Source organism: Akebia trifoliata, chromosome 3 (genome assembly GCF_017979445.1).
Source record: "Akebia trifoliata isolate Shusen 1 chromosome 3, ASM1797944v1, whole genome shotgun sequence".
NCBI classification, from domain to species: Eukaryota; Viridiplantae; Streptophyta; class Magnoliopsida; order Ranunculales; family Lardizabalaceae; genus Akebia; species Akebia trifoliata.
In genome coordinates, this window is record NC_141377.1 from 33750448 (window position 1) to 33775749 (window position 25302).

At 33.0% G+C, this 25302-nt stretch overlaps 1 protein-coding gene, 4 non-coding genes and 1 pseudogene across 5 annotated transcripts; all 6 read left to right on the forward strand.

Annotated features, from left to right (window-relative positions):
• The first annotated feature begins 13030 nt into the window (after positions 1–13030).
• Positions 13031–14231, forward strand: LOC147406491 (ethylene-responsive transcription factor ERF021 pseudogene; annotated as a pseudogene).
• Positions 14232–19942: 5711 nt separating this feature from the next.
• On the forward strand, positions 19943–24046 carry LOC147406492 (cytochrome c-like). The gene is made up of 4 exons (XM_086434559.1): positions 19943–20171; positions 21797–21930; positions 23462–23575; positions 23606–24046. Exons 1-3 carry the CDS (start codon positions 20060–20062, stop codon positions 23555–23557), a joined length of 342 nt encoding a protein of 113 aa, XP_086290685.1. The 5' UTR covers positions 19943–20059; the 3' UTR covers positions 23558–23575; positions 23606–24046.
• Positions 22136–22225, forward strand: LOC147406493 (small nucleolar RNA Z122). The gene has a single exon (XR_015177123.1). It is a non-coding gene; the product is annotated as a small nucleolar RNA Z122 (small nucleolar RNA).
• On the forward strand, positions 22353–22442 carry LOC147406494 (small nucleolar RNA Z122). The gene has a single exon (XR_015177126.1). It is a non-coding gene; the product is annotated as a small nucleolar RNA Z122 (small nucleolar RNA).
• Positions 22583–22672, forward strand: LOC147406495 (small nucleolar RNA Z122). Its single transcript, XR_015177127.1, has one exon. It is a non-coding gene; the product is annotated as a small nucleolar RNA Z122 (small nucleolar RNA).
• LOC147406496 (small nucleolar RNA Z122) lies at positions 22796–22885 on the forward strand. Its single transcript, XR_015177125.1, has one exon. It is a non-coding gene; the product is annotated as a small nucleolar RNA Z122 (small nucleolar RNA).
• Positions 24047–25302: the final 1256 nt, after the last annotated feature.

Genomic DNA, 25302 nt, shown 5'->3' on the forward strand with positions numbered 1-25302 from the left:
GCTATATGAATTCAATTTTATCCTCTAGTATCATTCTAATCTAACTTCATATTTGGAGAATCATTGGCAAAAATCACATCGGGACCTCATCTTCCTTCATTTTCAACACCAGAAGCTCGGATCCGACTTCACTTCTTGAAGCCAAGGAGTAGGATCGAAGAAAAATCAACTAGAATGGAAGAGTCATTGAATCAAAGTCATTCAAACTAGATCTCTATGACATAACTCATCTCGAGGAATGTGGCCTAAAAAACCTTCCACATATACTATAAAATATACTAGCGGATCGGTCAAGTTGGGCATTGTTAGGCCCTAACTGAGCTCGAATTTGACGAGTCATTTTTTTTCCCAATCACACCTCTTAAGGCTCAAGATCTTAACCTTTCTTTTTTCGGGCGGAGTCAAGTTAGTGGGCCAACCACTTCAATTGTCACCCTTACTAATAATGCCTGAGTCGATCCAACCTAGTTCCATATCATCTTTCCTATTATAATGAAAGAAAGGGGAGTAGAAGTGTTTCGACTTTCAACACCAAAATTTAATTAGTCATAAATGCCAATCTTTTATATTTAAATATAATATAAATCATAATCATTTTAGTAAGAACCTAAGAAATTTGTTACCTTAGTCGTTTAGTTTTCAAAATTACAAAAATATCATTTTTTACTATAAAATTTTCTAAAACACTTTAGTCAATATTTTAAATTACAAATAAGCCTTTTTTATACATGTTTGTCTACACGTGCCACCTAGTATATATGGGTTAGATTTATAATTTGAAACAAAAAATAATTTAAAAAATCATAAGCTAACAAATTTATTATTGGGTTGGGATCAATTGACTCATGAAAAAAAACATAATCCCAACAATGTAAACATAAACAATGGTTAAGATTTATCCTCAAAATAAGTATCCTCAAGATTTTGTATTATCTAAATACATTTAAATCTCGACCATTGGATTTTATTTTTACATGTTTGAGATTATCTATCGATCAACCCTTTATTATTATTTTTATGCATTTTTCAATTAGAATGGAGATTTTATTCTGATGAAAATAACATCAAACTATGTCGAAAGGTGCGTACATTTATATTTTTATAAAGTTAAATACTTACTCTCAACTTGACTTTAACCCAATACGATCAGACATGAATTCCAACATCTGTCTGATGAGAATTTGAGACTAATTTATGCATGACCTGCATTTTTAGGGTTGGATTAACTTACACAAATCCGACCCAAACCCATAACTATGCCCATCAATTGAATCGTGGATTTATACTTTAGAGGCTAATTAATCATTTATCAAATTGGTATTGTATGAGGGACTTAGAGCATCTTCAATGGTAATGTTATATTTGCCTCTCTCAATTTTGTTTTTGAGTCAATAAAGTGCAAAAAATATTATATTTTACATGTGGATCTTCAGTATTTCATTTTAAAAAAATTTGTCATAGATATGCTTTGGATGTCAATTTAGTAAAAAAAAAAAAAAATTTAAAATTACTTTTTTATTTGTTTGGGTGGCAATTTAATATAAAAAAAAATTAAAAGATACATATTACAATCTAAAAGACATTTTAACAAATTGTGAAATATGTTAAAACCAATATCAAACAGTAGGAATGCAACTTGATTCAATTTATGGCCAAATTGGAACCGAACCAACATAACTCGATTTCACTATATTAGAATCAAAATCAAACCAAATTGTCATTATTGCCAATATCCTATAAAGTTGATTGAAATACTTTTAATGAAAAATTAAAATTTTGTAATTCATGTAGCAAGTCACTAATCTTTACATAAAAAAAATTATTAATCTATCATTAAAAAAATTCATTAATATCTGTCCTAACTCATAAAATTATTCATAATAAATCAATATTTATATTTATTTATCATATAGAAGTTCGGTTCTCAATTTTGTTTGGTTCTATACATGACTTGAATTGAGAATGAACAAAATTGACCAGTCCTCAATTTTCTTAACTTGGAATCGAATCACAACTTATTCCAAATTGAATATGTAGATACGTGATTTTTGATTTTCGATGATCACTTCTACGAGGGTTTGGAGTCGCCACCAGTCTTTTTTATAAAAGGGTGTGAATGGTCACCCGGAATGAATTTTTTTTAAAAAGAGTATCATTTTGGCGTTTAGTGACTCTTATACAAATAAGATATCAATCCGCATAAGATCTAGATAAGTGGTTCGATTAGAGAGAGGGGAAGGTGTTAAGCACCCTTCTTTCTCTCCATCAAATGATGGTAACCTTAACAACGTGGTCATTTTTTATTAAATAAATAAATAAATAAAAAGGATCGAATGATCAACGACTTGTACCCTTAAAAGTAAGGGGATTTGTTATCGGCTCGAATTATAAAAGAGATGATCCTCATCAAAATCTTACCTTAGGAATATAATTTTTTAAAAATTATTGATTAATGGCTTATGGGCCCATTCTTATAGGTTAAGAAAGATCCAATTACCGATTGCCTCAAAACAGGTTGAGTGAGGTGTGCGCAAAAGGTGTTTTAAGGACTTAAAATGATTTTTTTTAAAGTGATTACAACCTCTACACTTTTGATCAAATCAAAATTCGATTTACCAGAGGTAGGGGAGGGTGAGCATTACGTTTTAGAAGCTTTCTAAAAGAAAAATTAAAGAAGTAAGAGGGGAGGTAGAAGAGGGAAATGGAGAGGAGAGAGAGATGGGGGAGTTATATTTTCTCTAACCCATTTTGAGGTCTTGACTTCTTCTTTCCTTCCTTCCTTCTTCTTCTTCTCTTATTTTTTTTCTTGAATCCTTAGTTGTGTTATATGAGTTCCTTTTAGAAGAAAAGATGTTGTGAGAGAGGAAGATAATTGAGTAGAGAGGAGTTGAGAATTTTAATCTTTTAGGATTTGATAGCATATTCATTTTGAAAGGTGAATGGAGGGTATTTATATGTATTAATGATTACTTTTAGGGGTATGATGGGGTGAAAATGTAGAAAAGTAAAAAATGACATGAGATTTAAGAGTGAAGGATGTGAAATTTAGGGTTGAGATGAAGGTATTTGTGGAGGGGGAGGTAAGTGGGTAGCTTTTGATCCAAATGGGTTGGATCTTTCAACCCATTTGAGTTGAGTTTTAGGTGGAGTGAAAGGGTGTGGTGTTTGGTTAAGAGAATTGGGTTGAGTATTAGGTGAGATGAGAATATGTAGTGTTTGGTTAAGAGAATGGGTTGTATAAGGGATTAGGTGATTAGATTTTGAAAGGATGAATGATGTGGTGACATGTGTCAAAAAGGTGTGGAGATAGAGTGTTTAGATGAATTGATTGGAAAGAATGGGTGTAGGGGTGACTTATGAGGATGAATTTAAAGAAAATGATGAGATAAAGGTATGGGTTGTGACGTAGGTAAGTGATTTTGTTAGAGAAAAGTGATGGGGGTAGGTAGTTGAATGATGGAGGTGTGTTGAGGTGGTGGCATGTGTCTCATTTGATGATTAAGTGGTAATTGGTTGATGTGACTAATGATTTACGAATTACGAATATGAACTTGAATAAATATGAGCTTTGACATGTTTAACTTAGGATTTTGGGAAGATTTGGGTTGTTGTATTTTATTTAGGTTTATAGTTTGGGTTGCATAAGATTAGGGTTAGGTTAGGTTTAAGCCTTGGCTAGGGTTGAGTTCATTTTAGGGTGAGGTGGATAACGATTTTTAGGGAATTAAGGGTTGGTGGGTTTTAAGTGGGCTTAGGGTAATTTCGAACTCGAGAATGAAACGATAAGAGATGGAGAAGGTGGGGAGCATTCAAAACCTCATTGTGAGTTCATAAGACCTTTAGAGATCTTAAAAACCTTCGATTCGATCAAAATGTTGAGTTTCGACAATTTGAACTTTTTAGGTCCTTTAATGAATTTTATCAGAAAAATCGTTTTTTTTATCCTTTCGAATTGGAGTCTATACAAATTAGGCTATCTACAGAATCAAATAAGCCTAAAATTGTCGATTTGATTTTATTTGAATTGACCCAAATTGCACCGAATCTAAATATAACATCGATTTTAAGATATTAAGACATGTTATATTTGAGAGTACATTTTTTTTTGGTTGATAAATAGATATTTGAGAGTACATTTGAACCTTCCGTCAGATCACATTCCATTTAAATTTGGAATTTCCATCAAATTTGGGACGCGGTGGTTGATACCTTTGTTTGTTTAGGGTACAATAATTTATTAATCCGTGGAACGGAACCAAAGTGTACGGATTGAAAAGGTAAATAGACCACGTGCATGTTGACGGTGACAGGTCACCACTCAACTAATTCTACTATATGTACTCTGGAACTTGTACGGCTGACTTCCACATCACAGTCCTCTATTCATATATCTTTTTGTTTGGTGAGCCGACGTTTGACTTGTGACTTTAAAAAAAAAGCTGTCACCCTTCTGTTTTCCGCATGAGGTCGACGATGGTGATTTTATATAATAATATATAGAACCCCCCTCTATGTTTTAAAATTTATGAGATACCCATTGACCTTCTTCTACTAAAAGACTGATAGAAAATGACTTAAAAACCCTCATTTTTTTGTGAGGTGAAAAATCTCAAAAGGTAAAATGGAATGAGATCATGATTCTAGTTAATCGATTGAATTTATTGTGATCTTGGAGTGTTCGAGGAAATAGACAATGACTTGTTGTTGTACCTAAAAATCAAATACACAGTAATATGTATTCTTTTTTTTTCTTTCTATTGAATTTTCTTCGTTATTGTGTCTAGTCTTATTTATTTATTTGTTTTTTCTAATACTTATATTTCTCTTTCTAGTGCTTCGAGAAAAGAGAAATCTCTGACTCAAAACTCCTAATTTTCTCCACTAATCTAATCATCTTCAACATTCATACATCAACAGAGATGACTTTTATTTGAAAAAGTAACGGATTCTTTTACTGAGGTTTTGAAATAAGGGGTTAAAGTGAGGAATTGAACACGAGGTTGAATAATTGAAATCTAACACTTCAAAAGCTTGAAGATTACATATTTGTGAAATATAAATTAAGGATTTCTTTGACTAGAGGTTCGAGTTTTAGACATTTGTATCATTTTCAAGTAATCTGTCAACCCAAACCAAGGTCAGGGGCTGTATGCAACAGTTTAAAAAAAGAGTGGTATTTCAAATATTTAGCAAAGCATAGAGGGGTTTATCTAAATTACCTATGAAGATGTCAATGTGGAATTCCTCTTCGTTCTCAATTTCTATGTATTTAAATAGTACTAAAAACTTTTTATTCAAAATAAATAAACTAATATGTACTTTGACTCTTGTGTCGGGTTTATATTTGAATCTCAATTATTATTAATTTTTTATGGCCCTCCTAGTTGGTAGATATCAGCCACAAATATTTTTACCTTAAAAAAAAAATCTCCATTTCTCCAATATTCATTAAGTTCTTCTAATTTGTAAACTCTTTCATCTTTATACCTTCCCATAGTTTTCTTTGTTTCCTAAACTCTCCATTAATTTGGAATACAGATCTCTCCATTAATAATGTTTTAAAAATCACATGGGACTGCTTGTTCAATTGGATTTTATAATAAAATTAGTTTGGCTTGTGAACTCACGATTTTTGTGAATGTTATATTTTTATAAGAACATTTGAAAGGAATTTCAGTATGTATATATATATATATATATATATATATATATAAAATTAGTTTGGCCCGTGAACTCATGATTTTTGTGAATGTTATATTTTTATAAGAACATTTGAAAGTAATTTCAGTTTATATATATATATTCCATGGTCTGTTTTGAGTCGTGATCCAGAACGGTATATTGTTCCTATAACAATGTTAGGTGTCTACGTGACCATTTTTTATTGGAGTTCAAACACATCGAGCTATTAACCATAAATAAAAATTGTCAAACACACTTCTATTTAAAAAAAATAAAAAATTGATTGCCTAAAATGATATACAATGTCTTGGAGACTTTTAATTTGTCTATTGAGATTTTGCCTTGTTTATAAATGAAATAATAAATTTAAAAGAAAAATACGAAATCTTGACTGAACAGAATTCAACTCTCAAGATAAAGCAGGTCTCTTGAGAGTAGTATGTCACATTTCTCTAAGATGGGTAGTGTCAACAGCCAATGTTGGGAGTCAAAATTTGTCTGATATGATTTAAAACTTTTGGATTGGACTGATTTTTTGTGAGGATGATTAACACGGGGAGAAGATCATACTCACAAAAAATCAGTCCAATCCTAAACTTTTAAGTCATATAGAAAAAAGTCGTTGACTCCCTACCGTTAAATGCCAAACGAGACCCCTCTAAGATTTATAATTCCCAAAAGTTGGATTTTTGTGTTTTAATGATTGAGATTATGCTTTTTTTTTTTTTTTTATAAGTTATTTTCCCTTAAGTCTATAGATCCAAACCCATATAAAAAGTGGCAAATGATTTAAAGTCTTTGAATGAACACTGTGCAATAATTATTACTACCATAAAACCTATGCCATTTACCCTTAGTGGTATTAGAAGCATAATTGAATATAAATCAACCATGAAACATATTGTGAGAGTATAGGTCGGTTTGGTTGTTGGGAAAAATGGCTAGAAAATAAGATTGTAGGTGTATGGTTAGCAGGTTAGGTATATATTTTTCCAAAAATTATTTTTCCTAAGAAAAGGACTTTACTATCTTATTGGGAAAATATTCTTTTATCCGATCCCTTAATAATATGATTGTCCCGTTGGAGCCACATTGACGAAGTTAATTGAGATTCAAGAATGATTCGACAAGAGAAAAATAGCAAAATTTGATTAAAAGAGGAAAAAAGGAAAACAAAATTATAAAAATATAAATATGTGTTTTCATATTAGATGTAATATTAAATAAAAATTTATATTATAGATAATTAAAAATAAAAATTTCAAAACATTCTTAATAAATCATGATTAAATTCCCAATTGAAAAGTTATAAAATTACTATGACTATTTTTTTCTAAAAAATCAATGATTGTTGTCACTAGGGGTGCAACTTGGATCGGGTTGGTTCGATTTAGAGCAAAATCAAAACCGAACCAACCAAAATCGGTTTCATTATATGAGAACCATAACCAATCAAAATTGGTCTAGAACTGAATCAACCCAAATTCGGTTTGGTTCCATGGGTTGCCAAGAGATTCCCTCATTAGCAGAAATTTTTTCATCTCTCCCATCTTTAATTTATTTTGCAACTTAAGAGAGATATGAACCGATGTGCAACCGCAGGTTGCAGGTAGTAATTTGATAGCTGCAAATCACATCCGGAGGTCACAGATTGCAACCCAAGAAAGAGATAGAGAAATGAGTTGGTGGCAGCCGTAGGTTGCAGGTTGCAAGTGGCAACCGCAGAGACGAGAGAGAAAGGTTAGGTTTAAAAAAAAAATTACATTTGATTTTTAAATAGAATTTTGTTTCGATTATTTATAAACCCTGAATTGAAAATCGAATCGAATCCATCAATTCTTATTTTATTTAATCCGAAACCAAACCGTACTTAGTTAAAATCAAACCAACTCAATCCAAAATTCATGGATTGGTTCGGTTCCCGGTTTGAACCGAATTAAGTTGCACCCCTAGTTGTCACTATGATTAGGTAGTAAAATCGAAATGCCACTCCCATCAATATTTTCTAGATGCAATTAAATACACAAATATTCTATAAAAATATATATTTTCTCATAATTACTTCAAAGATGGATTATCTCCTTAAAATATTTTCTAAATGATTAACACTTTCCTTGGTAAATTAGTAAGGATAGTTTCCTAATTGCATGACCTTGTGGCATCTGAAAACATCATCTGATGCCATAGGGCTGTAGAGTACACAAAATTCTAAGAATTTTGAAAGAAAGAAAAAATTAAAGAAATGTTTATTACCATTAAATTTTAATTTCAAATTTCGAAGTTCACTAGCCGCCCATTTTCAACACCTTGGATGGAGATCAAAAAAGTATGGCTGTTATTTGGAATGTGCGTGTATGTCACCGTAAGATCATCCTAGAGATATGTACATCTTGTAGATTGAAATGAATTGAGAATATCTCGAGAGTAGTGAATGGGATATACGAACCAAATTAAAGGAAGGTAAGACCTAGGGAACGGGACGACAGGAATGCAATGAAAAGATCTTAGGCCAACGTTATGGTTCTTGACCAAAAACTTGAAGGCAGGTGAAATCATTTCCCTTCTCGTGTAAGCTTGAGAATCATGAGAAACTTGCCAATTAAGCTCAAATCCCTAGAATCACGGAATAGATCCATGGAGTAAGTGTAATCTTATTAATTAAAGTGTAAGGAAATTAAATTAGAAGCGAATATTAAAAGGGAAAGAAAATGAAAAGATGGGGGAAATTGATCTATAAAGTATAAATATAAGGTGATTTTTTGTATGGAATTTAATTGATCTTGGTTGAATAATTGTTGTGAATCTAACTTAGGCACATAGTTTCTTTTACTAGCACCATACCGGTGCTTAGACAGTTTCTTCTTACAAGTTTGAACTAGTTGTGCCGTAAATCTCGAGTTGGTGAAAATATCTTACCACTATTTTTTTGAACTATTTTATTTTGTTCTTAAGAATCTGAGTTTTTTCATGAAATCTAGAAGGTTGTGATGTTGAATTTCCAATGTGATCATCCACATGGACCTAACCATAATAACAAAAATATGTTTTTTTTTTTTTTTTTGAAAAAATCACGATTAAATCACGTTTTTTTTCCAAAATCTCACGAAGTTCTTGAAAAAATCATGATAATCGTGTTCAGTCCTTTTTTTTTTTTTTGCTCTCTAAAAATCACAGATTATTTTGTTTTTAGTATTTGTTAAGTATAATGTTTCATTTAATATATAAAATACATCATTTTTTAACATTTTTATACTTAAGAATAATTATTATTTTTTCCTTTTTAATTATCTGATGTTTTCCCATCTTTATCGATTTTTGTAGTTTTTTTCTGAAGCTCTCTCTTTTCAAATTATTGCTGATCCTCAACTTTATGACTATGGGCCCAACCATATTGACAAAATTCTCTGATTTTTTGACAAAGTCGCAATAACTCGCATTTATTTCAATCAACTATTTAATGCCGACTTCTTCACAAAACTCTAAAAAAAAATATTTTATACTATAGTAATAAGAAATTTTGTAATTTTATTCAATATTGTGTTAAGTAACAATATAGTTCTACTTTATTCTCAAAATTTGCCCCTTTTTTGCTAATTTTTCCCTTGCCCATTTTTTTTCGAATCTTGACTTTATCACTATGGGCTCAACGATCCTTAGTAAGATTTGAAATCTTATTAAGTTACTAAGGGTAGTCTTACTCTTACAATAAATCAATGATACACAACCTTCCAAGTGAAAAAAAAAAGACTCCTAATAATATGACTCGCCAAGTGGCATACTCAATTGACTCCCAATTGTGTATCATGAGACATACAAATCTACGATTCTCGAACTTGTCATGTCAAAGAGTGCTTGAGTATGCCACCCACAAGTCATATTATAAGGACTCATAAAAAAGAAGAGCCGTGTTGGAGTAGTATTGAAATTGACATCGTTTGAAACATTATTGTGTCCATTTCCATTGATACTTCTCACTCATAACTTGGTGAAAAGTATATGTGGTTCTATAGAGATATCCACATCAAACGATGTGAAATAAAAATTGATCCAGCATAATATCTGGCAGCTACATACAAAGTGAAAATGACCACATGTCTCATTGTGATTTTTTTTTTTTTTTTTTAACCTTAAAACAACAACAACTACAACAACAAAAAAAAAAAAAAAAACAAAAATTGTTAAAAACAAAAATTAAAATCTATACTAGGGTCCCTCTTTGAGCCTCGCTGGTTATTAATAATTGAATCGAGTTTACGTACGTGAATGGTACAGCAAACCAGACCAGCTTACGTACGAAAGTATAAGAGAGAGAGAGTGAGAGATGTTACGTGATGCCTTACGCATGGGGCATGGGTGGGGGGAACCTTCGTGACACGTACGTGTGGACCCAGTCAAAGATTCTTAGCTTTGAAACTTTAAAGCCGACCATAAAGAGTAAATGGAAGCCAGAGATATAAAGGTGGTAACCTTGATCGAGTATGTTCCAGCTGTTCTCTCTACACTTACCTTCAAATACCAAAATCTCTTGCCCACCCCTATTTACCCTTTGAGAATGTCTTCATACGACATTAATGTGGGGTGGTGATATTTCCAATACAGTTTCCTCTCTCTTTTTATATATTTTTTTAAGGTCAAATTGGTCAAAATGACCATCCAAGGATGTTAGTTAAAAAAATAGTTATTTTATGAACATGTGATATATAACACTTGAGGAATATAAGTAAAAATAATTATTTTTTAAAATATAGGTTAAAATTTTTGGGATTGAGTTGATTTTTTGTGAGGATGAATTTTATGATGAGAAGACCATTCTCACAAAAAATCAGTCTAATTGGAAATTTCTAATCCCATCAAAAATGATTTTAAAATGTTGATCATCAATTTTTTAATAATAATTTATAAATCACTGTTGATTGATTTAGAACTTTCAGATTTGACTGATTTTTTTGTGAGAATAATCTTCTCATCATAGATATCATCCTCACAAAAAATCAAGTCAATCTGAAACTTCTAACCTATATTTTAAAAAATGATTGCTTTTACATATATTTTTACCTATGTGCCTTGAATCAACTTAAGAAATTGTGAAGATTTTTTTTTTTTTTTTTTTTTTTTAAAGAAGAGGTTGTGGGAGGAGTAGATGTGGAAATAAAAAAAAAATAAAAAATAAAAAAAGAAGAAGAAGAAGAAGAAGAAAGATAAAATATTAATAATTTCCCTATCGTTAAGACTTAGCTTAAGTGGCACGTGTTTGTAAAAGGGAAAAATCTAATTTTCATCTAAGCCCTTGGTGTGGTGGTTTGATTATTGTGGCATTGAAAGTAGATGAGGAATTGACCAAAATAAATGTTGAAGACAGCTTAATGGATTTAAAGAAAGAAAGGCACCTATATTCTACATGCAGGTACAAGAATAATATTTTCTCCTTGTTAATTGTTTTGGTGTCATTAATGACTTAAGAACTTGCATATATATAATAGAAGATAGGGTCTCATATTATTTTGATGAGGATGACATATCACCATCAAGGGTAAGCTTTTTATTTTATTTTATGGGTAAGCTGGACTTGAATCCACGACCTCAAAGTTGCTATGCAATGTCTCAAACCTATTGAGTTATGGGTCTAAGACCACTATCAAGGGTAAATTGTATTCATGATTCGTTGGTGAGGCTCCCAAGTTACTGCATCATTGCAGCACTCACTATGTGAAACTTGAAAATTTTGACAAGAGAATTTGACGGGTTAAAGCCCACAAATGTTAGAAACTGAATTTTGACAATCCATGGCTGTTGAAATTTTTTATGTTCCCCAATTTGATGACTTAGAGCCATCAAATTTCTGTCATCCTCCATTAATTTGATGGTTTTGATCTGTTGAAAAAAAAAAAGTTGACAATGAAAATTTTGATGCCTTGGTCAGTTGAATTTTATGAAATTCGACGGCCTTGACTGTCAAATATAAGTTTTTTTCACATTGTGGCTAAATGAAATATTATCAGCAAATTATCCTAACAGGGCTTTGTAGGTCAATCGATAACATAACACCTCACACCTAGCTTGTGATAAAATTCTCCTCTCGTTCCACCAGTCCTTTATCATGATCTATCATTTCCCCCCAACGCGACAATTCCCGACTTCCATTGGTTACATTGGCAATAACCCCCTCCCCCCCCCCCCCCCCTCTCCTGGAGTAGTCACTTGGAAGAAAGTGTGTAATACATAAATTCAAAGTGGACATCAATGGGGCACCATTTCACATTATCTATAATTAATAACTATACACTTAAATAGTCAACTATTTGTGATTGAGATAAATGCGAAAAAAATGTAAATGTCAACATATGGGTCTGTTAACCAACAAGCGTTGTGCACGGTGGCCAGTGCCTCCCTCCAAGAAAGGAGAAGTCTTAAGTTCATGCTCCCTCGTTGGCCAACCATAAAGATTTTTCTCTCCTTATTTGGTATGCGTGGTATGCGAGGTATTGCATATACCTGAATTATTTGGGCGAGATATGATGCTTTAAGCGGCTAGTTGCCTCACCCCTGCTAGTCGGCCCATGGGTTCAAAACCCCCATCATAAAAAATAAAAAATAAAAAAAATAAAAAAAATGGACCTATTTGAAAACATCAAATTTTGAAGGTCAATCTTAGATTTAGTCTAGTACAAGGTTGTTCCGGACAGATTTTAACATTAAACTAATTATGTGCTTTATTATTTGACAAAAAAGATTAATTTTCCCATTTATTTTGCTCTTGTTTGAATTAATTTATTTTAGAACATGTTTCATATAAGCAAGAGTTGAACTAAGTTTAGGGGAAAAAATTGTGAGTAGGATCAAAAAATATTGATCCCCCAAATCTGCCAAAAATATTTCAAAATTTTCATATCAGAATCAACCCTGATTGGCCATAATTTTATTTTGATTCCTTAACTAAAAATATTTAGACAACTTTTTACCCTTATCATTTTGTTTATAATATCAATAAAAACATTGTTGATACCGATAAAAAATAAAAAAACATCAATGAGAAAGTGTCATTAGTCATTAAGATCCATAAAAGGGTTTAAATCTCACCATCATCGAATTACTGATCTCACTAAAAAGGCTTACCACTAAAAAATAAAAAATAAAAGAAGAAGAAATACATGCATACGTACCAAATTGCCTATAGAAAATTATGATCGTAAGATTTAATTCATGGGCTTTTTGGTAATTTTCTAACCATGGCACTAAAGTCGTGTTGTCAATAACAATAAAAATGGACTAAAAAAATATCAACCACCCATTCTATAATAATTCATGGATTTATTTCATTTGTACTGAAGTAGTTACTAGGAAACTCCCCCCTACTCCTCTTAATAAGCATCCACGTGTCCATCATTTCACCTATCACCAACTATATATAGAGACTGAAACACACACTACTTTCCTACCGGAATCCTGACCAGAATTTCATACTTCAGCCGGAAAATCTGACACACACATGGAACAAAGAGAGGTGATCATAGGTGAATCTCCCTTAGCTCCGACGGGACCGAATTACAGGGGAGTTCGAAAGAGGAAATGGGGCAAATGGGTTTCGGAGATCCGGGAACCCGGAAAGAAGACCCGGATTTGGTTAGGGAGCTTTGAAACACCAGAAATGGCAGCCACGGCTTACGATGTAGCTGCATTGCACCTTAGAGGCCATGGGGCACGACTCAATTTTCCTGACTCGGTCGACAAGCTTCCTCGAATTGCCAGTACGAATCCCGATGATGTTCGATTGGCTGCACAGAAGGCAGCTTCTCGAGTTAGAGGACAGATTAATGGAGGTTCGAAGGTGAGTAACTCGAGCTCGAACTCGGTCCCGATGATTATAAAATTGTCACCGAGTCAAATTCAGGCAATCAACGAGTCACCATTGGACTCACCAAAGATGTGGACTGAGTTAGCTGAAGCGCTGCTTATAGAGCCACCTCTAAGCTTTTTTAGTGAGTTTGAAGTTACTGAGTTGGAAGAGATGCAGCATTATTCACTGTGGGGTTAAAATATATATATAACGAACAGCTAAGCACAAAATCCTGACTTTTTCTAGGGATTACCACTGGTTTTCTGCAATAGGAAGATCTTCCCATCTCAGCCGTTCGTTGGACGCTTTGTGTCCAACCACTTTGGACACTGGAAATTTCTTATTAAAAAAAAAAAAACCTAATAGGATACAAGTGTTTGACCCAACCCAGAGAAAGGAAATTTTATCTTTGTTTTGTTTATGTTAATCAAAACTATACATGTAAAAGTTAGGGTTTCTAAGGGTCCAATCTCACATAATTTTATCAATATTTAATGTGTGTGAAAGGGGAGCCATGATTGCTAATTGTTTGTTTTTAAATAATTTATGTAAGAATTTTTGGTGAGAGGGAATGGAGAGGGGTCCATCTCACCTCACATATTGGTTAGATCATTAATTGTGACAGCTACTGTAAGATAGTTTTTTTATTCCATGTTTAGTTAAACTTGGATTTTATTATTTCAATGAAGCTTCTTTTAATTGATTATGTAGATTAAAGTCCAACTAAATCCCAGGTAATAAGGGTAGATCTCAAAATTATATATATTTTTTCTTGTTATTTTAATCAATTTTCTTACGACCGATCAGTTTTCCGAGGAAATATTTTCCAATTTCAACTATTTGTCGAAGAGCAGTATCCAAAGACTTTAGAAATTAAAATTTTCTTTGAAATTTTTTTTTTTTTTTTAATACGATACAAGTGTTTGACCCAATCAAGAGAAAAAGGAAGATTTTTATTTTTAATATATTAGCCAAATGCAAGTAAGTATTGCTAAGGGTCTAATCTCACAAAACTAGAGAAAGAAGCAGGGGCGGATTTATAGTGGGGGCACTTGCCCCCACAAGAGTTTTCAAATTCTATGAATTAACATGCTATTGAGAAGGATTTTAGTGGCGGATAAAGAAATCTGTCATTAGTGCCCTCACAAATTTGTTTTTTCCACTCGTAATTGCCCCCACAATTATTTTTTTCAATCTTAATTGTCCCCACACAATTTTTTCCACTCTTGATTGCCCCCACATAAGCAAAATCTTGGCTCCACCCCGGGAAAGAAGGCCATGGTTGGTAATTGATCATTTTTCGAATAATTGTTGTGTAGCTACCTCAAGAAAGCTTTGTTTATTTGATTTTTTACTTAAACTTGGTATTGTTATTTCAAATGGAAGATTATTTAGATACCCAAATACATTTATTGGGAGAGTTATCTCAAATTATGGATTTTTTATAGTTTTTTTTAATTTTTTTAATTTTTTAATCATTATCAACATCTTATCCTCTTTTTTATTTATTTATTAACTTGTTGTTTTTAATGAGATCAATCATTTCGTGATGACAAAGTTGAATTTATGTATATGGTATCATCACCCATCGACTTTATTAAAATTAAAAATAAAAAAAGTTGCACCAATTACAATTTTGGTTGTTACCAAGATCTTTATGAGTTTAGTAACTTGGGTAAAAGTGAGTTTTGAACTCGACTAATGATAAAACAACGTGGTAAAATGTACGCGGTTGATGTGGCAAGTGCACAGAACTATAGATCTTTTTCCTTGTATATCTCGAAGAAAAGGATCTATGGTTCTGTGCAATTGTTACATCAACTGCATGTAGACCGCATATGTTTTAACGCGTCCCTTTATCATCATTCTTTGAACTCAGGGTCTATGCTATCAACACCCATAGGCATAATCAACCATGCTAGCTGGCCCCAAGATATACACCTTATCCTTATATCCATAACTAAGAACTCTAGATTTTCATTCGAAAACTATGGTAAATTATTTTTAATCTATTGAGATTGACTTCAATCATTTCCTCTCAACTTCACTGTAATCTATATGGAAAACCCCTGAATTTTCTTTTTCCAAAATCCCATTATCTTTTACTTTTTTAAAAAAAAAAAAAAAACCTATCTTGTTCTTAACATTTGAAGTTTGAAGTAAATAGAATCTTAAAATTGAAGAGGATAGTAATTTTTGTTTGAAGATTGCAGTAGATAGAATCTTAAGGTTGGAGGGTAGAAGGTTAAAATATTTTACCGTGGAGTCTGAAAATATATGATTTTGGGAAGAAAAATCATAACCCATCTAGGTTTAAGATGATGGCTTTTTAGCCTCTTAGAGAGGATTGAGGTCAAGGGGTTTGTCATTAGTTTGGAAATTCAAGAGAGCTTAAAGATTCATCAAAACGTGGAGGGATATGCGTAAATCAACTTTTTTTAAAAATTTTTTTATTCATCTTCAATCAGGGTTGGGCTAGGGTTTAATAGTGTACTTGGCCCGGCCCGACCCAATCCAGTCCAGCCTACTACTATATTTTAATTATATAGATACAATTATACGAAGACTAATGATAATCTGATGCTCTTTTGTTAGACACCCCCTTATGCGCTCCTTGACTTGGCAGATATAGAACCATAAATCCTTTTTTTGTGTATCCCGAAGCAAAGGATCTACGATTCTATGATGGGGGCATATAGAGGGCGTCTGAAAAAAGAGCATAAGATTATCACGACTCTTATACAAATGTACTTATAATGGATTATAGATTTTTATGGTATTTATATAGTTCTCATTGCCTTTTTTTAGGCATTTGAACACTCTTAGAATAGAATCATAAAAAATATTTTTCTTAGTATATAATCTTGTTGACAAGTATGCAATTTGAGTATCATTCTTTTCTTTTGAGTAAATAGTGTCAACTAACCAACTACTCCAAAAGACCAATTTAATGGAGAAGGGGAGAATTAGGAATATAAGAGGGTCACAGGGCTTAACTAGAGAATGACACACCAGAGAGTGGAGGAAAATATACACTTAACACTCCCCTCATCCATAAGGGTAGAAAGATTTGATAAAAGAAAATATATGGCATATGCTTCATGTGTGTATTATCCGTCTCATTTCAAAAATTTGGTAATATGATAGTGATGGTGATGATATATTGATGGTGGTAATAATGATGGTGGTGATAATGAGAGCATTGAGGTTTTTGTTCCATTGGTTTATAACATAAGACCAAAGTCAAATGGCAAATCATAAATTTGAAAAATTAAGGTGTAATCTCAAATAAATGTAGAGGGATATGTCATTATTTTTTAAAGATAAAAGAGACATTTTTCATGTAAAAAGATGGATTCTTCCAAAATTTTGAAGCATGGCCGCTTCAAAGTTGATTTGCATGTCACAACTTATAACTTTACATTTTGCGACATACACTTCTATCAAAATTCATAAAAAAAATGTGTTTTATTCTTTTTTAACTTAAAATGCGTGAATTATTCAGAATAGTTCAATAATCCAAAGAATAATACTTTCATTGAAAAAAATGAAAAATTTGTGAACTTTTCAAGGATTTAACGGGAGATTGCTAACAATAAATAGTTTCTATTGTTTTCAACATTTGTAGTTATTAATAATAAAAGAAAAGAAACATTTGTACATAAAAAGTTGGGGAGATTTATAGAGAAAGAAGAAGCTATCTTCTTGTATTTACCATTTAAAATGAAAAAATAAATAAATTTGAATACAAAATCTATAATAATTAACGATGATAAGCTGTATTAGATGAGTTGCAAAGGAAATTCTTAGAGAATAAAAAAAAAATCACACAAAAATAGACTGATTACGGATTATGTATTATGACTCCAGACTTCACAGTATCATTATTAAACAAACAATGTTTTTTTTTATAAATAAATTATAGTGTCAATAAGAAAGCTAAAGAGCATAAACGAAATAAATCATAAAGCTTACAGTGACTTGTACAATAGATTGGACACTAAAAATACGTGCGAACATAAAATAGATCATTGAGAGCGGATTCCCTAATTTGTCTTTAATGTATGTATATTCACAGTCGATTAATAGCATTGGGCATTGAATCAAATTTGAAGTGACTTAGCTCGACCAACCCCTAAGGGTTGGTTCAATGGCAAATTTTGGATCGATAAGGTTGTGAGATCAACATCTAATTTGAGCATTAATTCATCAAGGATCATCCGTGAGGGTGCACCGTCACTTACCTGGTGAGTGTGATGTGTGAGCATTGCACGTGTCTCAGGACTAGTCCTTGGACAAGACCATCATCAATGGACTTTGCCCGATTCTCTGTCTATAGGGATACCCGAATATATAAAAAATAAAAATAAAAAGCAAACAATTGACAACCGATCCACAAATTACTTCGAATGCTATATCCTCAGAGTTCGGCAATGTAGTTTTTCTTTTCAAAAGTATGGCCAAGTTAATAAATGGACTGTTTTTAGGTTGGACTTGGACCTAATCATAAGGTATCCATTTTAATCTTGGTTTGGTCCCATTTATTAAATTGAGAAATTATTTATTTATCACTTAGTATAATAATATTTTTATCCTTAAATTTTCATAATTTTATTTCCTTTCAAGATATTATAGATAAAATAAAAAAAAAATTAAAAATTTCTTTCAAGATTCAAATCTTAAGAGTAAGATTGAAAATTTTGAAAGTGGTATCGATTTTAGGAAGAAACCCAAACGCACCATTTGAAAAAACCTCATTTTTTTGGTGGGATTTTTTAATGAAACTTTCACCAATTTATCCGTATTGAGCCTCTAGAAGTAGGGCTAGAATAGCTGATCGTTAAAATATAGGACCCGAGATGACTTCTACTTAGGGGTGTAAATTTAGCCTGTCGGCCTGCCCGACAAAACAAGGGTTAGGGCCTTTATATCCAGCTCACAATGGTATGGTCGAGTTTAATAATTTTTTGCCTGATAAATCCGGATTGGGCTAAGGCCTTATAGTGCCCGGCCCGGCCCAATACTTAATCTTATAAAAATATTTATGATATATTTAATTAAAAAAATATTTTTTAATATAAATAAAACATATTGTCTAATTATAATTTAACTCCCATCTTTAACCTTTCCAGATTAATAAGACATTAATTTGAACTTGGATTGGATGGTCTTCAAACATGCACAATATATATTTGAAAAATACATTTTTCATTAAAAATAATGAATTTGAGTCCCTTTATTTGGCCCAAATTGTTCCCGAGTGAATCCTGAGCTCATTAAGACCGGGCTAGGGCTTAGTCAACTTAGGCTGGATACTAGTCTTGGTAGAACCCACCCACCTCTTTGGTGCCGGGTTAGGTCTCAACCAAATCCAGTCTGATCTAACCCATGGAACCCTTACTGCTCTCCTGCACTGGGACAATGCGAGGCCATCTCCAACCCATACCCAAAGTTTTAGTCAAATTTGAAATTTGAGTAAAAACATACCCTCCACTCGTTTACCCAAAGCTCGAGTTTTACTCAAATGTAATCTCAAACTGAATATGAGTTTGAGTTTTACTCAAATCTCTAATGACTATTTTTGGGGCACGATAATAATAGAAAAAGACATGTCTTTTCTTGGAGAAGATGGATTAAGGTTCGAGCTTGCGAGAAAGCTTGAAACTTGTGGGTTTTGGCGTTTATAACTTGGAGATTTGAATTACAATAACTTCATTTATGTCCTCTTGTCTCCATTGGCATGGGAGTCCTTCATAAAGTCCCAAGATTCTAAAATTAAGGCACATATCTTGTTCAATAAGGTTCTCTGCTCGCTTCTTTCATCATCTTTTGCTATTATTGTTGGGTCGTCTCTTCGAAGCTCAATCCTATTTGTAAGTCTATGTGATTTCTGTTTGTTTTGAATTTGGAGGATTTTGTGGATGTTTTAATTGAAAGAAAAATTGTTTTTAAGATAAAATAGAAATTTTAAAAAATAATTTGAACAAAAATTATAATTTATCATTCGAGAGCTCCGTATGAAATGAAACATTTACTCAAATTTGAGTTATGGTTGGAGATGCCCACGAGATCGCAACGCGTTTTACAGTCAGGTCAGTTAAAGGTCGATCAATTGAACGGCCCACTTAAAGCCACGTGGCTGGTTTCCACACCTACATCTTGCGGTAAGATCTGTGTTTCTCCATTCTCCCACGTCAAAACCCTAATTTTCCGCCGCCAGCATTTCACCACGTGTTCAAACCCACAACCATCCTTTTCTTTCTTCGAACGCGATGTCGTGAACGTGTCCAAAAGAATCAAACCTATCCCACCTTCTAGAGAACTCCGAAACTACAGGAGTCATTATATGAAAAAGGTAGGGTTAATTTTGTAAATCCATGGTTAAAACGACCCACTTTAAAAGCACATTTTGATTTTGTAGGTCGACATTTGCTTCGCTCGTAAACCCTAGAAAGCTTTACGGGTCTTTAAAACGAACAACTTGAAGAAACCCTAAATAACAAACTTTCTATATTTTGGTTCTCTGTCGATAGAGATCGTGAAATGGCGACGTTCGAAGAAGCGCCTCCAGGAGATCAAAAAGCAGGAGAGAAGATCTTCAAGACGAAATGCGCTCAGTGCCACACTGTTGAAAAAGGAGCCGGACACAAGCAAGGTTTGTTGATTTCTCGATCTCATATGATCTCTCTAAGTTTCTATGATTATTTACTTGATCTCGTGTTTTTGTAATTAGATCTGATTTAATCTTTCTATTTGATTTCTCTAAGTTTCTATTTTTTTTATATTTGATCTCGTATTATTCTGTTGTTCAAATTATATTTGATTCAATCTTTTGAGAAATTAAATAGTAACTTACTTTCAGATCTGTTAGTTTTTTTTCTTGCTTGTATGCATAAATCGAAATGACGAAAGATTGGTAAAATATCAATAATTTTTTTCTATGCTTCTTGTTTCTGCTTTGATATTTGGTTGATCTTTTGTTATTTCGATATAATAATTTATCGAATGAGATAATCTCTCATTCGATCTTGTTACGATCTTCTAAGAAACAATATTTGTTTTTTTATTGACAAAGAGTATAATTAAATTTAGAAAAATGTTTGTTCTAAAAGAGTAGAGGAAGATCCAAAAGAAAGTGGATTGAGATTGTGAAATTGGATTTGAAAGCACATTCAATAACAGATGACATTGTTCTGGATAGAATGAAATAAGTCTTTGATGATGATGATGACATTTGCTTCCATGAATGAGTGATTGAAACTTAAAATTGTCTCTCAATTATTTTAATCTATAGTTTGATTAAAACAATTTGTAATTAAGACATCAGTGCTGATGTATTTCCACACTTAAACCTACCCAAAAAAGTGTTGATCTCTTTGGCATGATTTGATATAAGAAATTTCTATTTTTTGTTTGTTTTAAGTGGGGACATGTTGTTCGATTTTCTCATTTGAAAATTCAAGTCAAGGAGTCGGCTTTTAAACATTGTGGCTAATTCATAACGTTCCATTTTGGTGTCAACACACCCTGAAATGTGCAATATACTTGGAACACATGCCAATTGTTGCTCCATATACTGTTCATGCTTTGATGTCCCCATCAATAACACAAAAGAAATTGCATTTTGTATTGTAAATCACTAACCAAAGTCCAACCTAAAAATAAATAAATTCATAGTCAGAAAAGAAAAATCCTCACAGATCTAACAGTCCTAATCCTTCCCATTTACCCTCCAACAACCACCCATTTGAAAAACAGAAACATTGATGGAAAATTTCAAAGACAGATTAAAGAGAGCGGCTTGAGCCTTTCATTTGTATGTATGTCCACGGGATCTTACATGTAGGTGGGATAAGAAGGGGTACAGAATTTAGTGTTTTTTTATAATATCCACACTGTTGGACTAGTTTATTATTATTTTTTAAATAATTGACTTTACAAGACTAGTTGAATGTCCGTGCTCCTATAATTGTACCATTCTCAAACTTCTTTTTGTTCGTTTTATGTTTTAAATGTGAATACCGGAGTATATATTTTTTTATGTCGGCTTTTGAATTAAAGCTCGCAAATCTATAGCTGTGAATATGTCCATACTAAAATTTGGAATTTTCAGTGGAATTCAAGGATACATTATGTGTTCCCCTTATTTTTTCTGCATCATTTGGGATATATGTATGATTTTTCATTCTTAGCTTGTTGTAGATCCTGCATTCTTTGTTTTTGTCATATGCACTCCTTGTTTTTTTAGTAATATATACTTAAAACCATTCCAATTTGCAGGACCGAATCTGAATGGTCTTTTTGGAAGACAGTCTGGTACTACTCCTGGCTACTCCTACTCGACTGCTAACAAGAACATGGCTGTGATCTGGGAGGAGAAGACATTGTATGATTACTTGCTTAATCCCAAGAAGGTAAGAATTGATTTGTACAACATGTGAAATACACCATTTACTTGCTTGCAAGAGCGAGAATGAAATGATTAACACCCAACTTTTCACATTGAAAAGTAGTGAAGCGTGGAGTTTTGTAAATAATAATATGTATTGTTGCTTCCTCCTTTTTTCTTTGATGTTACTTCCATTTTTCTTTTGTTTTTGATGGTTCTGATATTTGGTGCTTGGGAAATGATGAGAGATTTAAACAGTTAATCAGAGGCTCAATACTTGTGCTTTGCTGAATATCTTTGCACGTCAGTCTGATCCCAACCTCTGTTTTTTTATATTATTATTGTGGTTGCTGTTGTTGTAAATTTTCTTTTTCCCCCTCTATTCTTCTATGTTACTTCCGTTTAAGCTCTTCTGTCAATTTCTTTTCATGGTGCTGATCTTTTGTTTCTGGGAAATGATGAGAGATTTAAACAGTTAATCAGAGGTTCAATACTTGTGCTTTGCTGAATATCTTTGCACGTCAGTCTGATCCCAAGCTCTGTTTTTATTTTTTATTTTTTGGTTTTTTTCATCTTGTGGTTGCTGTTGTAAATTTACTTTTTCTCCCTTTGTTCTTCAATGTTGCTTCAATTTGAGCTCTTCCATGTTTTTCTTTTCATGGTGCTGATCTTTTGTTTCTGGGAAATGATGAGAGATTCAAATAGTTAATCAGAGGCTCAATACTTGTACTTTGCTGAATTTCTTTGCACGTCAGTCTGATCCCAAGCTCTGTTTTTTATCTCACTGTTGTTGTTGTTGTAAAATTACTTTTTCTCCCTTTATATTCTTCGATGTTACTTCCATTTTGAGCTGTTCCATGCTTTTCTTTTCATGGTGCTGATCCTTTGTGTCTGGGAAATGATGAGAGATTTAAACAGTTTATCAGAGGCTCAATACTTGTGCTTTGCTGAATGTCTTTGCACGTCAGTCTGATCCCAAACTCTCCTTGTGGTTGCTTTTGTCCTCTTTACTCTTCCCTCTTACCAACCCGTCTGAGGTTGCTATTTGCTTGAATGCACCTTTAAAAGTTTCTTGGGTGGTCCGGTTCTATTCAAAATTTCCCCAGGTTGATTCAGTTTTGGTTGATTCATGTTTGTTGAATTGCTAAAGGTTTTCTTTTTAGTTTAATTTTTATATTTCTCGGTGACAGGCCAATAACTTCATAATCTTCCATTAACAGAAAAAGAGGGTCTATTTTCTAATGATTATGACTTGGAATAGTCAAGATCTCGAAGGAGATCTTCTCATTTAGCTCATTAAAACCCACACTGACAATTATCCACTTTGGCCTATGTTCTTTGCCAACTTGTGCGAAGTTTGGTTTTGGATGGATGGTATAAGTTAAACTATATCTAAATTGATCAATTGTGCCACTTGATTTTGATTTTTCTTTTAATTGATGCCCATCAAAGTTTCTCCCATACGGGGGGTTATATATGTGAAAGTTTTCCTGTTCAATTTGGTTTGGAGGATATGAAGTTTTTTTATTAAATAAATTTGGTATTCTTGCGTGCAGTACATTCCGGGAACAAAGATGGTTTTCCCAGGACTAAAGAAGCCGAAGGAACGGGCTGACCTCATTTCTTATCTGAAGGAAGCTACATCATCTTAAGCTTTGTGTTCCCTCTGTTATTTTTGTCAAATGGAGTTGTTTCCTTACTATTTTTGTCAAATAGAGTTGTTTCCTTGCCGGGAGGAGGATTAAGAAAATGATTCATCGATATAATAAAAAGACTGTGACTGTGAAGGGCTGTAATGCTCTTTCTGCACGGTTGAATTGAAGGGTGGAAGAACATTGACTACCTTTTTAAAGGGTAATTACTACAAAATGTTTTTTTTTTTTTCCCTTACTTTGTATGTTGTTGTGACAAAGTTGGAATGGTGAAATTTTCACCAGCATTTTGATGATAGTATAGTATCATTTGTTTTCTTGATTCAATGACCGTTATTATACTGTCTGTGATCCTTTTCCTCTTTCATGCTCTCAAGTGTTTTGTACTTCAGGGCATCATAGTATTTTTCTTGAGATTGTTAAAAATTATCCAAGTTGTGCTCTGTACTGAGTTTTATTTTTACTGAACGATAATCCCCATCTTCTACACTCTGTACAAAAACATTTCTCTACTTCTATATGCGTGCAATAACCCAATATCCGAGTCATGATGTTGGAGTGACCTTAAGATTGGACCCCATATCGCACTGTTTGATGTGCAAGTGGTTAGGAATCATAAATTGATTGGCTCTCTCCATTTTTGTAATCCCGAACTAAAATGCAATTTGTTCCAAATTGAACCAAACCACCCTAAAATTATTGGTTTTGTTTGATTCTCAGTTTGAATTGGACAAAGTGGCACCCCTAGTATCAACTATGTAAAGAATGATTACATCTCTTTGTGAAAAAAAATAAAATAATAATAATTTGCGGTCACTATGCTCATAGTGATATATCCTGGTTTACTTGGTATGTGACGGTGTAAGGGCCTGTTTTGGGTGAGATATGGTGCTCTAAGGGGTTAGTCGACTGGGATCCACATCACAAGTTCATTACCCTTTTTATTAGGAAGCAAAACCTTTGTAGCACAGTTTCAACTGATGAGAGAGAGACACTAGAAAAAAAAATTTATCATCTCAGCCCTCTTGTAAACAAGACTTAGATCTGATTTAAAAAATAAAAAAATAAATAAATAATTTTTTTTTGGTCCAAGTGGGATTTAATTGTATCAGTAATGTGGCGTTGTTTCAAAACATTGAAACTATGCTACATGGTGCTATAAAGGGTCCACCCTTAAAGTATAAAAGACTTTCTACGACGAGACCAAGAGTACTGGCACCCGTAACTTCACTAGCGACAAGATTGATTTCCCTAAGACGCTTGAGCTGAACGTGTTTCCGACTTTCACTAGCTCTACTCACGGGACTAGCTCTACTCAAGGACTAGACTGACTCGCCTACTCCCTACGCCCTACAACCCGAAAGACGGAACAAAGAGTTATCTCTGCGGCTTAAGGCTCTGTCCTCTGTTCATAAGAAAAGTAGCCAAAGCGGAAAGAAAGAGGTGAAACGACCTTTGTTCCTTCTCATGTAGTGGTCGGCCTTCCTACGCTGACGAATGCCTCCTTGGTTCAGGAACGAACCCACATTTCCTTCGGGGGAGTGGACTTCCTTTTTATTAGTATAGTATATATAGCTCAATATATAACGTTTTGAAGGTGCTATACACCATAAAACATGTTTATGAATTTGGCACTCCCGTGTCTCCATCCTGTCATATCACTCTGCCTACTCAATGCTTCGGTCATTAAGGTTCCAATTCTGATTCGATCCTTATTAGATTGGTTCTAGCTTGACCCTGATCCA